The sequence below is a fragment of the Astyanax mexicanus genome, chromosome 17 (genome assembly GCF_023375975.1).
Source record: "Astyanax mexicanus isolate ESR-SI-001 chromosome 17, AstMex3_surface, whole genome shotgun sequence".
NCBI lineage: Eukaryota > Metazoa > Chordata > Actinopteri > Characiformes > Acestrorhamphidae > Astyanax > Astyanax mexicanus.
Window position 1 is genome coordinate 45,211,238 of NC_064424.1, and position 17,787 is coordinate 45,229,024.

At 35.4% G+C, this 17,787-nt stretch overlaps 1 protein-coding gene across 1 annotated transcript; it reads left to right on the forward strand.

Annotated features, from left to right (window-relative positions):
* Positions 1–3,273: 3,273 nt before the first annotated feature.
* Positions 3,274–17,256, forward strand: arid6 (AT-rich interaction domain 6). Its single transcript, XM_022676588.2, has 6 exons — positions 3,274–3,444; positions 10,902–11,064; positions 11,143–11,195; positions 12,235–12,332; positions 13,513–13,663; positions 13,836–17,256. Exons 2-6 carry the CDS (start codon positions 10,911–10,913, stop codon positions 15,546–15,548), a joined length of 2,169 nt encoding a protein of 722 aa, XP_022532309.2. The 5' UTR covers positions 3,274–3,444; positions 10,902–10,910; the 3' UTR covers positions 15,549–17,256.
* The last annotated feature ends 531 nt before the right edge of the window (positions 17,257–17,787 follow it).

Sequence of the window (17,787 nt, forward strand, 5' to 3'; positions counted from 1 at the left end):
GAAGCAGCAAATCAGTCTTAGATCATCAAACTACCACCACCATGTTTTACATTCAAATGTAACTGAACACACATCTTCCAAAATGTTCCACTCAACCTGGGGATCAGCAAGATTTGGGTTGTTGGTAAATATGAGACGACCCTTTGTGTTCTTTTTGGTAAGTAGTGGTTTTCACCCTGAGACTGTCCCATGGAGACCATTTTCACCCGGTCTCTTTCTTATTACTGAATCAGTAACACAGTTACTGCAGTTCTTTAAATGTTGTTCTGGGTTCTTTTGGGATCTCCTGGATGAGTTGTTCATGCCCTTTTGGAGTAATTTTGTTCGGTTCAGCCGGTCACTCCTGGGAAGTTTCACCAGTGTTCCATGTTTTTTCTCCATTAGTGAATAATAGTGAATCACTGTGGTTCTCTGGAGTCCCAAAGCTTTAGAAATGACTTTATTATCTTTATAAACTTTTTCAGACTGATAGATGATCAATGACTGATCAGTGACAATGTTTTCTCATCTGTTTTTGAATTTCTTTAGATGGGGGTATAATAATAATAATGTGCTGCTTTTTGAGATCTTTTATCTGCTTTATGTTTTCAGATAATAACAGGTAATATTTAAGTGATTTCTTGATTCTAGAGGTCTGGTAGTGATCAGGTCTGATTGTGGATAGTAGTGAAATTGGGGCCTTACTTTTTCACACAGGGCCAGATTTCATGTTAGTTTCAAATTCACACTGTTTTACACCAAATGCCCCACTAATTGGGTCACATTTTTTGTGCGCACCTGTTAGAACTGCAGAACTCGTGACGTTCTAAGTGATTTAGATCAACAGATTTTGGTCCTGCTTCATTCTCTTGTTTTTTTTTTTTTTTTTAAATAAGGAAACAGGTTGGTCAGGGACGAAATGTGATAGCATCTATATGGCACCTTCAGGGGAGCGAAGCGTTCAAGCCTTCAGCTCAAAACTGTGTTAAAGAGTATATCCACCCTCGATATCTGCTCAGGACATTCCACACTCAGAAATATTGAGGCATGCTGACACTGCAACTTATAGTGCAACGTGAAATAATTCATGCATTTAAAAAAAATTTCATATGAAGGACTACTACTGACATTATACAGCATAAACTTCTAAATTAAATGATTGTGTTTTATATTTATACTGAAATTAGTTTACAAACCTAAATAGTTCAAATTTAAGTTCAAATATTTTAGGTTTTAGGTTTTACTGTGCCCTAAAGGGGAATTCTGTAACCAGCAGCAGTTTTTTTAAAAATGCTGGTGGTTTAGTATTAGATTGAGTATAAGAGTGAGCAGAGAGATGAGAGCTAGAGCGAATTTTAAAAATGTACCAATAAAATAGAACCACATATTGTTCACATTTATTCACATTTTGAACACGGTTACAAATACAAATCAGATGCTGTGACATCAAATGTGACATTTTACTGTGTCAGGAAAAAGATTAATTCATATAAAACTTGACGGCAGCAACTCATCATTAAAAAAAGTTGAGATGAGTAACAAAAGGCTAAAAAATAAGAAGAACGAATAAAAAAAAAAACAGTTTTTAAAGCTTTTTAGAGACGAATATGGACAGAGGTTCACCCCCCAGTCTGTGGTAGAGAAAGTTGTGTAGACTTTGAGAATTCAGAGATTCAGAGAACCTGGAGCACTCCCTCTGTCTGTAAGTTAGAGACATGGCCGACGGTCAGTAGTGGATGTTGGTGATCTTCAGGCCCTCAGGCAGCACTGATTCTGAACAGGAGAGCATGAGCAGAAATCACTGTCTGTGAACACAAATGCAGGTTAAAGCTGTATCAGGCAATGAAGAAGCCGTATGTCAAAACAATCCAGAAACTAGAGGTGTGCCATATCGTATCGTACACGATAGTATCGTCAACATTTTTTAATATCGTGAACGATATTATACCCTAAAATATCGTGCTGTATCACCCACCCCATTTCCCATATCTACTAGAGACAGATTATATCTGTCCAGTATCATTTTTTTTACTTTAATCCTGGATATATGGAGATATTTGGAGTGCATTATTTTAGTATCATGATATTCTGGATCATTGACCTCTGTTACAAATCTGATAAAATTCTTATATTTTTTAATATCTCAGTTAGGGGTGTGTAATATCATATCGTATGTAATAATACAATTTTATTTTTATTTTGTTGCCGTAATGTATTCTTAAAATAATTTTTAAATTCAATGTTTTGCCATATCGCCAAGAGTATCGTTATCGCAAAAATACCATGGAATATCGTGATATTATTTTATACCTACCAGAAACTCTGCCTTTCTTCTCTGGGCCAATATATTTTATATAGATGTATTACACACAGAGTGGCTTAAAGCCAATGAAAACCCCAAAAGTAAGTGTGTCAGAAAATTTGAATATTATATTAGACCAATTGGTACTTTTGGCAGTGTGGGCAGAGTATCAAGTCCTGCTGGAAAATGAAATCCACATGAAGCGTTGTAAGATTTTGTGGGAAAACAAAACTGCACTGACTTTATTGGACCTGATAATAAAACACAGTGGATCAACAGCAGCAGATATTTAGACATGTCTCTCCAATCCATCACTGATCATCAGTAAATTATACATTTCATTTGTAAATCAAGGGACCTTTGGAGAGTCTGGAGGAAGAGTGGAGAGACACACAGTCCAAACTGCTTGAGGTCTAGTGTGAAGTTTCCACCAATCAGTGACGGTTTGGATAAAAAACAGTTGCATTATATCATTTTGCTTACAGTATGGCAGTATATTGAATTGAATAGCCCCTGTTTTGTGATTTGTATCATATCTTCATATAGTTTCTTGACATTTTTATAACACTATATAATACTATTATAATAGTAGACTGTATTTTCAGTTATTATAGGATTTGTATGTTATTGGGCTGTTATGTTAAATTCACCATGAAAAAAAATCAATCAGTTGTAGTATTGTAGTATTATTACTCACGTCTTAATGTGATTCACGTCTCTAGACGTAAACTTATTAACACTAATAACAGAGACACGCATGCTAAAAGCGTCGTTGCACAATGTGCTCGTGGTGTTTAGACTATAGGCTAATTGTTTGTGATTATTTGTGATATTACTGATGTATAATATGGAGTCTTAAGCTTTTGGCATGTTTACAGAACCGGATGAACCGGTTCATCACGACATTCTGAAAGTCTGTTGGATACACCTCCTGGTGCCAAGAGGCCATGATGTCACACAGGTTTCTTGTAAGAAGGCTGATGTATGTGTGTGTGTGTGTGTGTGTGTGTGTCTGAGTGTGACAGTAGTGACATTGTCATCTCAGCAGGACACGCACACCTGTAGTGAGAGAGGACCGGACTGATTCACACTCACTCTAAACTCCGGATTTAGCAGAAAAGAGTCTGATTCCCATCCGACTGACGTAAAGCTCTAAAACTCAGGTAAGATCAGATTCATGCTGGATGAGAATATAATAAAAAAAAAATCAAATTAGTTCAATTTAACCCCTTAACAGGCCTGACATTACAACACTAAACCTTAAGGGTTTTTAATAAGGAACATTACTGAAAAGCATATTTTTAATTGCAATAGAAAAAATAAAACAATAAAACAAAAATGTGAAAAAATAATGATTAAAATCATAAAATTGTCTTTTTTCTAAACTTTTTTTTTTTTAAATACAAATCAAACAGTTCATGTCCTCCAAACCTTTAGTTTCATTATGTTTGTCTAGTTTTGTGTCTTTAATATTTCCAAACCTGCAGAATTTGTGTTGATTCCTGTTACTGATCTGAAATGATTAACCCTTGTGTGGTGTTCATATTTTTGTTACTCGTTTACTTTGTTACTTGTATTTAATTCAGCAAAATTAAGCAATTTTACATTAAAATGCTTTACACATGCTCGCTTCACCTAAACTGCAAGCAATATAAACAGCTTACATGGTTAATATTTGCTCTTTACCTTTCTTATGTTACATTTCTTTGAAAAAGTGCTACTCTTTTTTTTATTAGTTTTTTAATAAAATGTAAAAGAAAATGAATTAAACTCAAGATATGAGTAGAAAATTTGTTTAGTTTCAAATTTACAAATGAAGCAATGTTTATTAGCCCTTGGACAAACATACTGTATGTAATATAAATGTAATAAATGTAATAAAATATAAATATAAAAAATAATATAAAAAATGAGCCAATGCCAATGAGTTTGAGTTAGAAAAAATATTTTTTAGTATAATTTGATGAAAAATGAAAACGGGTCCCACAGACCCGAACACCACACAAGGGTTAAATGGAGTAGAGTCCTGTAGGAGATTTCAAAGCCCTCAATTATTTGTAGAGTGTAAATAAGTTATTTTACTGCAGAAAAAAATTAAAATAAGGGTTTTGTATCACCTACACCTGTAGCCTTTATATGGAACAAGGCATTTTAAGGGGGTTATTTAATCATTATTGTCATTATACTGAAACTGGGTTTTACAGTACAATAAAACACTGATAATCTAGATCTCTGCTTCAGTCATACATACATATTAGTGCAATACAAAACAATGGACAATAAGTTATGGACAATAAGTGCGTTACGCAACAGACAATACAGACAATATGTAGTCCAGTGATGTAATAGGTTGACTGTGTGTATTAAATAAAAGGGTATAGTTTGGTTAGATACAGTATATACTGAAAAAACTGGTATATTTATTCATAATAGTGCTGTTAGAAGGTGGCTGGAGTTTATATATATTTAGCATGATAGAAAAAAAAAGCCTATTTCATTATTATTGCATAATTATTATTTTCATTATTTCTATTTATTATAGGATAGACAGCAATATCGGACTTCTATTAGAGTCTTAATCCACGTGAACATGTTTTAATAGATCAATTAACTTCAGTAATCAGTCATTTCAGACTGATTTACAGCAGACCTCAGTGCAGGCTTGAGTAAATAGATTACGATAAACAGAAGCATATAAAAAATTTATTGTTCTACTTATTCTGATTTATTTTGGAAGCAGATAGACAGACAGACTGAGTTGTGTGCTGTGGGCAAATCCAGTGCCTCCATATATGCAAATATATTAAATATATCAGGGTGAATTAGTGTGAATGTTAATGTGGGATGGTTTTGCCTTCTCAGATTTATAGAATATGTTGCAATATTTGAGTATTTCTGTGAATTTATTTACATGCCATAATTGTGTTTATCTACTAAATTTCACACTCAATTACAAAAGGTATCAATGCAGGCTACAGTACACTATAAGGGAATATATTTAAGTATATATGTATATACTTATATACATATATATTTAAGTATATATAGTTAAAGATACTGTATATAAAGTAGTGTGCTGTAGGCAAATGCAGTACACCATATATGCAAACACATTAGGGTGAATTCATGTGATTTGTTTTGCATTTTTAGATTTCTTGAGTGTTTCTAGATGGTGCAATATGAAGTAAAATCAATAAATCCACTCTAGTTTAATCAGAACAGATCCACAAAATGCATGTATTACCCTAACAAACAGAAACAGCAGACAAATCAATACTGTCTCATTGTTCCTTATTGTGCTTTAGGAAATGTTTGTGAAACGTTTAGAGGTTTAAAGGCCAAAAACACGCGAATTAATGTAATATAAACTTAAATAAAAGTCTAGCAACACTCCACGCTAAATGCACGATCTCATGTACAGTGTAGTTGCTGTTACAAAACCCATGCTAATATACTATAACAGTTTTAATGTATTTCATTTCTGTTGTGCAAAAATCTTATTTTATAATGAATTACTTTTTTTTGTTGCAGGTTTTTCACTTTTTTTGACAGAATTTCTATGTTGCAGTGATCTGTTACATTCTGTATTACATGAATTGCATACAATTGCATGAAGAACAGACCAATAGAAATGCTTTCAGATGATGTGGAGTGCAATCTTTTTACAATGACTTTGCTCAAAAAGTTATGATGTTTTTTTCTTCTCCTGTAAAATTAATGAAAATTCATAATATATAGCCATTTTTTTGGAGATACAGAATTATGCATGACAGTTTGATATAAAGACATTACAGACCACAGCTTTCACTGACTTTAACAACGTTTAGAACTGCACTGCTTCATGCAGGAATTCCTATATATTAGCATGCATTTTCTTTATCTGTAAAATACATTCTAAATATGTTTCAAATGTATTGTAAATGATTAAATATATTGATGTAAAGGGATTTTTTGGGCCATGTATTCATCATGTAAATCATATTGTCCCACATACTGTCTAACTCTTCCTTATACATACATATATACAGTATATAGATATATATACATATATATATATATATATATATATATATATATTCAAGTGCATTCAAAAGAAAGGACCTATTTGGTTTTGTAAATAAGTTCTTCATTTATATTAATACTAATTATATATAATATTAATATATTATATTACAGAAGTAACTGTATTGTACTGTGGAAGGTAATTTATCCCTGAAACCCCAACCCTTTTTGATGTTTAAGATTTTAAACCCTTTTTAAAGTGGAACCTTCTGATTTATCAGACTGTACCTGTACATAAGAACTAATTCTAATTCTAATTAATTCTAATTCTAATTCAAAGTCTAATAATTAGGTTATATAAATAAAGTTTATAGAGTTTTAAGATGTATTAGTCAGTAGTTCCTAGAAATCCTTTAGTAACAGATATAAAACAAAAAAAAAAAACAATATTGAGACGATACTGATGCTGTTATAAAGGCGGTTTAAGTAGTTCCAAAAGGTTCTACAGAACTATACAGAATAAATACATATATGATCTTCACCACTTCTTCCTGGTGAGGGTCATTGCAGGACCAGAGGTGACACGGAAGAATTGAGCTTTAGGCACAAATATTATGACACAAAAAATCCAATTTAATGAAAAAAAATTAAGAAATATTATATATATTCTTTATTTTACCAAATAGTCATTCAACAATAAAAAAAACAGCATTCTTGAGATCAACCTGCAGAAATACCTGCAATTACAGGAACTGAGACTATAAGGAAATATGAAACGTGCATTTTTCTGAGGGGAATTGTGCTCACAATGCTCAGCCAGAGATCTAATATTAGTGTAGAGCTGCTCGCAGCTGTGGTATGTTGTTCTGCATTGTTGTGCGTCTGCTCACATACAAACACAGCAGCCATTGTCTGGAAGTATCAGTGCAAGATATCAGCCTTCTGCAGGTTAGGCAGGGCACACCACGTCCCCTGAGATAATCAGGGAACATAAGTGCTCTTTGTGCTTATAGCCGTGTGTGTGTGTGTGTCTGCGATCAATCTAACATGATAAAAGACTTTGTCCACCCACAGCTTTAGAATAGTAAGTGTAAATCAGGACACTTAACACATTCCAGCTGTTGGAATGTTAAGGTTTGGTAAGTCAATTAATCAATGTACCGGTACTTGGTTAAAGATACTGTATATCAGAACTGCCAGGCAAATCTTCAAAATGTTAACTAATGCAAAGAAAACAAGTTCATATTCATGTTTTAAAAGTTCAGAAATTAATAGTTGGTGGAATAACATGCATCTCGGCATCATGTTCTCCTCTACCAGTCTTACACACTGCTTTTGGATAACTTTATGCCTTTAATTTTAGGAAATATCAAAATTTATATTTTTTAAACATTAATCATATTTGTATTGTTTTCAAGTGTCCTGATCATCAGTTGACAAAAAATATAAATAAAGTGGCCAAAAATGTAAGTCCAGGGTTTCCAGTAGAATGGCCAGTGAGTGGACAGAAAAAGCAGGTGTTTTTAAATAAAGGGGCCAGTGAGTATAAATTCAAGGAAGGTGTTTCTAATAAAGTGGCCAAAAAAGAAAGTCAGGGGTTTCCAATAAAGTGCCCAGTGAGTGGAAGGACAAGGCAGGTGTTTCTAATAAAGTGGCCAAAAGTTAAAGTCAGGGGTTTCTAATAAAGTGGCCAGTAAGTGTAGGTTCAAGGTTTCTAATAAAGTGGCCAAAAATGAAGGCAGGTGTTTCTAATAAAGTGGCCAGAAATTGAAGTAAGTTGTTTTTAATTAAGTGGCCAGTAAGTGTAATTTCAAGGCAGGTGTTTCTAATAAAGTGGCCAGTGAGTGGAAGGACAAGGCAGGCGTTTTCCAATAAATTGGCCAGAGAGTGGATGAAAAAATAGGTGTTTCTAATAAAGTGGCCAAAAATGAATGTAAGGTGTTTCTAATAAAGTGACCAGTAGGGATGGGAATTGATAAGATTTTTCCGATTCCGATTCCCTTATCGATTCTGTGAAACGATTAGATTCCTTATCGATTCTCTTATCGATTCCAATTTGGGGAAAAAAGGAGAGCAAACAGTTTTATAAGCACCAACTTTGTTTACTTAAATATCATACGACCTTACAAACTCAACAACAAGGTCAACATGTCCACAACAATGTGCAACTGGCAATATGGAAATGTAACAAATACTCTCTAATAATGTTGTGTGCGCAGATGTTTGTGCATATTTGCTGTATTCCCTCCCTGCGATGTTATCAAAAATTTACAATGGTTGCAAAACGCCCTGTTGCCATCCTTGTGTAGCGTGAAATGAAGCCAAACTTTCGAGCGTTTTAACCTAGTGGACGCCATTGAAAAGACGTCCTTACTGAATCATGCGTAACTTGCGTAACATGCGTAACATGCGTAACTTGCGTAACATGCGTAACATGCGTAACATGCGTAACTTGCGTAACATGCGTAACATGCGTAACTTGCGTGATCGTGCTGCCTGGAATCGATAAGGTGCCAAACGATTCCCTGGAATCGAAACACACGGAATCGATTCTCAACAGGAATCGATTCTCGATTCCCAAGCCTAGTGACCAGTGAATGGAATTTCAATGCAGGTGTTTCTAATAAAGTGGCCAAAAAAAAAGTCAGGGGTTTCCAATAAAGTGACCAGTGAGTGGAAGGAAAAGGCAGGTGTTTCTAATAAAGGGGCCAGTGCGTGGAAGAACAAAGTAGGTGTTTTAAATAAAGTGACCAAAAAATGAAAGGCAGGTGTTTCCAATAAAGTGGCCGAAAATTTAAGTTAGGTGTTTCTAATACAGTGGCCAGTGAGTGTAAGTTCAAGGCAGGTGTTTCCAATAAAGTGGCCAGAGTGTGAAACTTGATGGCAGGAGTTTCGGGTGTGCTGTTGAATCTATAAACAGTATCAGGGTTCTTTGATGTTAAAGAGTGATGGAGAGTGTGATGAATGTTTGGGAGTGTGATGAATGTTCGTGAGTGTGATGAATGTTCGGGAGTGTGATGATTGTTTGTGAGTGGGGTTTGTCGCTGTGGTGCCCCCCTCGTGCCACAGTGCCGCCTTGTTTTAAGCTGATCCTGCCTGTCGGGCCGCTGGGCGGCGGGGTATTGATCTGCAGGTGAATCAGTCAGAGGGATGTGAGAGCTCAGGTGAATGTTTGTCCTCTACAGACATCAAAGCTTTCCGCTTACAGCTGCATGTTTGTGCGAGAGCTCGAAGGGTTAAATCTGTACATTTTTTCCTCTGATCAAATAAACCTGACTCAGAGCTTTTAGCCCCTCTGACTCTAACCTAACCTGCCCGGCTGGACTGTCGGGTAACAGACCTGAAATTGACCTTAAAACTGAGGCTTTGAGGGATCATCTCTCGCTATCTTTAATAAACTCCTGAAGACAGAGCTCTTCAAAGAGCACTTACTCTCTTAACACCTCTAACACACTAACTACTTCTAACCTCATTTCCTTCTTCCTCTCCTTCACTCCTCTATCCTATTATTCCCCTTTGTCCTCCTTTTATCCCTATCCAAAGATGTTTTACCTTGAAACTTATTTTACATTGTACTTGACTATTGTATGTCGCTTTGGACAAAAGCGTCTGCCAAATGTAATGTAATGTAATGTAATGTAATCATGCTGTGACGTTATCTCATCTATCAGGTGTCTTTTGATCCCATATAGAACTTCCAGATTTTAAAAAATGTTCATGGTCATACAGGAACACTGGCACAATGAGGTTTCTGTGTTTCAATAAATTAATGTTAATTTAATTGTTATATTTTGTTTGTTTCATTTTTGCAAAATACTGTAAAATACTTACTCAAAAACCCACAAACAGGCTTATAAAACAACGCCTTAAACTAAATAATATTACAGTGTCACTATATGATAATAAAAACTATATAAGCAACCTAATTTCACAAAAAATAAATGAAATAACTTCAAAATGACATAAACAGTTCCAAACGTCAAAAGTGTGAACACCCTTCTTCTCATTCAATTTCTTTTCTTTATTTTTATGATTTTTGTACATAGTAAACACTTTTTGTGTTTACTACATCATTTCAAATGTTACAATATATATTCAATATATTAAATATATTTGGTACTGTATAAGTAGGCCTGTTACATATCGATCTTACAATAAACGGACATGACTTCAATAACACGTAATAATCGAGATATCGTCTATTGTGCTTATTTGTATGTCTGTTCACATATATAGCAGTATATATATATATATACTAATATATATATATATTTTTTAATTAGTCATGCAATACCAGACCAATGCTTCAATTATGTTGTCTTTAAAAAAGTGAAAATTGCTTTATGTTATATTATTATTATTATTATTATTATTATTATTATTATTATTATTATTATATTATTGCCATTTAAATTGTCTTACAATGACAATAATATTATTTATTGCAATCATTTCTGGGAAGATATATCGTTCACCAAAAACTCGTCGTGTCGGGCCTATATATAAAACGTATAATATAAAAATCTGTGAATGTATATATGTACAGTATAATACATAAATTAAAGCATCTTCAATACCTGGACTGGAGTTTGAGAGCATGCTGTGTTCTCTCTTTCAGCTTGGAGTTATGGATCAGGAGGAACAGACGGAGAACAAGAGCGGAGAGAAAAAAGAGGAGAGAGAGGAAGCGACAGAGGAGAGTTTCCTCAAAGAGCTTTACTTCTTCATGAAACAAAGAGACACTCCCATAGAGAGAATCCCTCACCTGGGCTTCAAACAGAGTCAGTACAGACATTAAATATAATATAATATAATATAATATAATATAAACATGTATAAACCGTGTTTTCTTTTTTCAGTTGATCTGTATTTGATGTACAAGACAGTGAAGGATCTGGGTGGATATCATCAGGTAAGACTTTAAAAACTCTTATCTCCGTTTTATTCAAAGTGGTTTCAGAGCATTTCGATTGGTCCATTTATTATGAAATTCTGAACAATGTAAAGAACAGCTGCTACATTTAGATTATGTCAAATGGTAAAAAAAATAGTATTAGAGATATAATGTTTTTTTTTATTTCAGCAGTATGTATGTATATCTTCTATATAAAGTGTTTACTACACAATGTATAGCACAAGATATACTAAGTTTTACATGACATCTAATATTATATTTAATTCTGGTACCAGACAGCAATCTTGATTATTATTATTATTATTATTATTATTATTATTATTATTATTATTATTATTATTATTATTATTATTATTATTATTATTATCTGGACACCAATAAATATACAATACATGCATTCTGCAAAACATAAAATCAAATGCATTTCAAATATACTATATAAACACATATGCATATTAGTATATACAGCTCTGAAAAAAATTAAGAGTCCACTTCAGTTTCTGAATCAGTTTCTCTGATTTTGCTATTTATAGGTTTGTGTTTTAGTAAAATGAACATTGTTGTTTTATTCTATAAACTACAGACAACATTTCTCCCAAATTCTCCCAAATAAAAATACTGTAATTTAGAGCATTTATTTGCAAACAAAAAGAGAAATGGCTGAAATAACATAAAAAGATGCAGAGCTTTCAGACCTCAAATAATGCAAAGAAAACAACAAGTTCATATTCATAAAGCTACAAGAGTTCAGAAATCAATATTTAGTGGAATAACCCTGGTGTTTTCATGCATCTTGGCATCATGTTCTTTTCCTCCACCAGTCTTACACACTGCTTTTGGATAACTTTATGCTGCTTTACTCCTGGTGCAAAAATTCAAGCAGTTCAGTTTGGTGGTTTGATGGTTTGTGATCATCCATCTTCCTCTTGATTATTTTCCAGAGCTGTATATATTTATATGTATATATATTTATTGTAAAATTGAATCATATATTTGTATGTTGTAAGTTGTTAATGGTATAATAATGCTCCTGCAGGTTACAGCTCAGCAGCTGTGGAAGAAAGTCTACAACATCCTGGGAGGGAACCCTCGCAGCACCAGCGCAGCCACCTGCACCCGCAGACACTACGAGAAGTAAGTGATGGAGGGAGGAGAGTTCAGGCGTCTGAAAGCTGCTGTTTGGGCCGTGAGGTCAGGGTGGAGTCAGGCTCCCAACATGACAGCTTGTCTTTTATTTTTACTGCATGTTTTTGGGAGCCAAGCCCAGAGCGAAAACCACAGCCTGCACTAAACCAACACGCAGGCTTAAGATAAGCGCAGAACAAACAAACTGCATTACTGCATTAACACAACTCAAAACCTGCACTGTTTATAACCAGCTTAACTGCACACAGTCTGTCAACATAAAAACACACTTGCTTTGATGTGCCTTTTTTACACGAGTGAATAGATTAATGATTACATTACATAACAGTATTACATTTCTCACACTTGCACATTTTTTTTTATTAGAAACTGGGTTTTAATTGTGTCGAAGGAAAAGACATAAAAATGTATCTGGCATATTCCTCCGAATCTGTGCCATTTCTGTCCTCAGGAAATTACATGTATAAATGTGCACACATTTATACATTTTATTATTAAGCATAGTGTCTTGTACATTGATCTAATTGCAAAAGTAAGATATGTCATTTAAAAAAAATTTACTACTTTAAAAAATGAAAAAATAGCATTTGTCACCTGCCCCCTCTCTCTAACTATACACTTTACCATGAAATATAATTATTAAAGGAGAACTCCAGTGCAAAATGGACTTTTGTTGTAGTAAAACATGATAAAAGTTCTTACCTTTGATGAACAGCACACCTCCGTTCTCCCACAGCGTTCAGAGATCCAGATATTTTAACAGTTTGTCCAACAAACACCCTTCAGACTGGGTGACACGGGACATAATTTGCCCTGATAAATCACTTTTTCCACTCAATCGTTATCCAGCTCAAAGTAGCTCCAAACCTCCTTGCTTGAATCCGGAGAGCCCTGACATTTAAAACGAGGCATTAATAACTTAAAAAGTTAAGAAGCTTATTAAAAACCACTGTTTACATCCCATAACGCTAGCTTCAGCTCTGAGCGCCGCGATCACTGTACTGATAATGACATAGACATATATATAAATAGACTCCCCATAGCATAGCAGCTGGTCTTGCTATGGAGAGTCTATGCATATATATATATATATATATATATATGCCATTAGTCCAGCTGGATCATTTTAATATGTAATTGAAAATCTTTCTTCTTTATCTGAAAACAGGCTGCTGCTGCCGTACGAGTATCACCTGGCTGGATACGGAGATGAACTCCCCATCACTCCTCCTCGAAAACACAAGCTTTCACACAGCTTTGAAGAACAGTACCTGTTAGGCCCTAAACGCCCGGTCATCAGGCATGTCCTCTACAACCAGGTACGAATTATCCTATTGGGTGGGGCTAAGCTAATGTTTCATTGGCTGGTAAACCTTTTTTTATTGGCTGGTTCATTGTCTATTCTGATGAACAACAGGCCTCAATTGCTGTTACATGCAACAAAAAAATATATATTTATTTTAAAACAATGTTTCTCTTCTCTTTCCTCAGCCTATTCAACACGAATTTCTCACAGAAGGACGTTTACGGACCATTCCCATGCCTGTCAGCGCTCAGCAGTACCTCCACCCCACGCCCTCAGCTTTGCCCAATCTCTTCTCTGTGCCTCGGCCTATTCCTTCCATTCCACACCTCAGCCCACCGTTCCACACCCGGATCCCGGTGTCCTACCCTCCTGCCTCGTCCTTTGAGACAGAAAGCTTTAAAGATCCACTGAAGTTCCTACGGGACCTGGCTGATGAGTACAAATCACAACCCCTCAATCTCAGCAACAAGAAGGGCAGTCTGGAGACTTCACGCGACACTCCGTCATCTTTCTCTCCGCTGTCTAATAAAAAACGACCCCAGTTCCTAAACGCTCCTCTGCCGATTTACACCAAAGGTGATCAACCGGCGGCAGCAGCCGCTGCTGCACCACCAAGGATGGAGCCACCAGCCCAAGCAGTTGTGAACCCAATGAGCATGGATGAGTCACATGCTATGAACCTCACTTCCTCTTCTGAAAGCAGTCCAACCTTAAAAAAGCCTCCAACTCCAACGGCCACTCCAACTGCACCCATTCCCCACAGACCAAGTTACCCAAGTGCATCCAGTGCATTCCCCAACAAGCATCCAGAGCAAAACCCCCATTCGACAAAAGCAGGGCCTTCTGAGAAGCCCCAGCCCAGCTCCAGCCAAGCCCCCAGTCGCCCAACCTTAGACTCATACGGTGGAATGGAGATCCAGATTCCGCTGTATTTGCTGCAAAACTGGATCAAGGAAGGTCTTATTTCCAGCTTAGCGTCTACCCACCACCATCCATCCGGAGGTCCTTCAAACGAACCCAACAAAACTCCAACACCTGAGCGTCTCAGCCGAGCAAGAATGGCCTCAGAGTCTTCAGAAGGTCCTACCTCTGGCGTAACATCCATTCGCCAACATCCATCGGGAGGTTTTCCTAACGAACCCAACAAAATTCCAACACCTGAGCCTCCCAGCCGAGGAAGAATGGCCTCAGACTCTTCAGAAGGTCCAAGCTCTGGCTTAGCATCATCTACCTGCCAGCAATCTTCTAGAGCTGTTCTCCAAGAATCCACTCCTTCACCAAAAACTCCTTCACCACCCAGTTCCTTCAGCTGGGGAAAGATACACTCATCTTCAGCTCAGTCTTCAGCTAGTCCTGCAAGCGATCTCCCAGCAGATCTGAGCATGAAGAGCCACCTGAAAGAACCAGTTCATCCAAAGCACGACAGCGGATCAACTTCTACCCCAGTGACCATCAACGAAAGCCAGCCACCCACTATTCCAGCTACCGACCGGTTTGCGAGCGTGAAGCCCTTCATCACATCGACCTCGGCGAGGATGCCGTTCAGCAGGGACCCCTACCATCGCCTTTCCCACAACAAATTTCCTCCAGCTGAGGAGCAGGAAGCCTGTTTTAAACATGTCTCAAACTCAAAACAAGCTGCCAACACATGGAGCAAAGACAGCACCAGCCCAAAATCACCACCAGGCTACAGTGCAGACCTGACCCCCAGCCTAGCTGCCAGGCTCGGGAAGGCCCTGGAGAAAGTTAAGATGACCAAGAGGAATTCCTCCTTCTCCTCCTCCTCCTCTTCATCTTCCTCTTCCTCTTCCTCACCCCTCATCCAGCTCACTCCAGAGCAGCTAAAGCTTCTGCTCTCAAGCTCAGCTTTAAGGCCAGAGAGGGGGAAGATCTGTTAGGCTGCTAAGTTCAGACTGTCAACCCAAATCTGACAGATTTTTGACATAAAGTCAGATTTTTGCAAATCAAATTCAAACCACATTTTTAAGGTGGTTTGAAACATGATTAAAAACATATTTTTTACCGATATCTCTCAGTCTGTATGCTGAAATGGGATTTTAATAAATATTGTAAATATTTTACTCACAACGTGACAAGCAATGACCTCATCGAATCCAGAATTCAGCGTGAAGGAAATACGTGAGTCCGAAGAACAAAAGCGCCGAAGATTAGTTACTGACGCTGATCTCGCTACCATAGCAACCCATGCAGATACATTTGTGATGTCCAGACATGCAAATCCCATCTGATCATGTGCAAATAACACTGTTTGGATTTTTGTATAGATATTTTCTGACGAATGTTTCGTTTTCAGTGATGTCCAAAGTCCAAAGTCTTTTTGTTCCATTACAACAGACATCCTATATTTTCTTTATTTTAATTTTTTTTTTTGCCCATAACACTATTTTGAGAGCTGAGATGTCAATCAGAATAGATCATGAAACAGCCAATAAACCAGTTTATAAACTAGTGAAACAAACTGTAACTTGGCCCCGCCCACTGCACTGTAGAAAAAACAGTAGTACTACTAGGAACCATTGAGGCAACAGCTAATTTTTACTAATTAAATGTGATTTAGAACACTTTTTAATACAGTTTTTTTATGTTTAGGAATGGTTTATGAACGAAAAATGTCAAAATGAAATATATAATATTTCATACAGGTTTCCAATGCAAAAAAAATAAAAAAACATTGTAGTTAATTGGATTAATTTGCTATTTTACTATAGATTTTAAAGTAAAATATTAGGCTCTTATTTTTGTGCATTGCAGCCAGAAAAACAGCACTTTTTTTTTTTTATATCACTAGAGGTAATTGTGGTCTGAAAGGGTTAAATCACCATTGTTAAAAACACAGACTCTTTTGACTCTTCTAATTTCTAATTAATGGCTTGTATGAATATTTTTTTAGATTAATTTATGTAAAAAGTTTTCTATAACTTATTGCTCATTAAACAACAAAAGCTAATTATCTAATAGTTATAAATATGCTTGATGAGTAGTGTGTGTTTCTTTGAAGATTCAGAAGATTTAAAATAATAAAAAGAAAAAACCTTGTAAAAATATAATATAACATTTATTACAATGTAAATAATGTTACAAAGTTAAAAATAACTCAAAAGGCAAAAATTAAAATATTAGTAACTATTATTAACTATCTAACACATTTTATTGTTGTATAGATGTGAAAGTGTTTTTTTTTTTTTTATGTTAAAGTTATTTGGTGTATAATTGTTGAATATGTAGCATTATTCTGCTCCCTATTACAGGGCTGTTTTTACTCAGGATTTAACGGCACATAGCAGCTACACAGTCTTTTAAATACTTTATATAAACATTAATTTGCCATTAAATTAATGAAGAAAGATACAAGACATTTTAAAATATATTTTGATTAGATGAATGCTTATATGTTTTTTTAGTTATTCTTTTTTATTACCATGAAACATGCTTGTTGTGATTTGTTAATGTAATAACTGTATATTGTTTATAAAATTTTGAATACGGTCGTTTTGTGTATCTTTCTTATGTAGCATCACTGATATTATGAAATATTATTGTAAATGTTTCTTTTATATTTAAAATTAAATGCCTCTGTTGAAATAATTGTATTTGCATATTTGTATTCTTCATTTGGATCATTAGGAAGTGTGATTTTGTTTTACTCACAATACATTAGTAAAGCAAATAAATAAATATTAATTACAAAAGTGCATTTAAAAAATAAAGAAGAAGAAAATACAGGAAGGATTGTTCAACTAAAGCAGTTCCAAGTTGGTTTATATGGGGTTGCAAGAGAGTTAATATGGTATTAACTGTAAAAAACCCACAATTACTGTAGTTTGAAATTAAACAATTTAAGTCTGTTTATGTAAAATTAGATATTTTCAAACATTACTAAACTATTTTAAATTAGCTGAACATTTGTGGCCATTTATTTGAATTTAAACTGAGATAATTGCTTCTTTTCCATTGGCTTCTGGCACAATCTATTTGCATACTGGGTGTGTCCTTCAGTTTCTCACGGACACTCGCCGTCAGTGTGTAGTCATTCCCCCCAGTGCTTCCTTAGGTAAACTTGTAGATCATACATTCTAATAAACTGCCTTAACTGTCTTCTGTGTTGTAGGCTGTAAG

Coding starts and splice junctions, on each gene's coding strand:
- arid6 (XM_022676588.2), top strand. CDS start 10,911: ATGGATCAGGAGGAACAGACGGAGAACAAGAGCGGAGAGAAAAAAGAG. Junction 11,065..11,142: donor TCACCTGGGCTTCAAACAGA/GTCAGTACAGAC, acceptor TTCTTTTTTCAG/TTGATCTGTATTTGATGTAC. Junction 11,196..12,234: donor ATCTGGGTGGATATCATCAG/GTAAGACTTTAA, acceptor ATGCTCCTGCAG/GTTACAGCTCAGCAGCTGTG.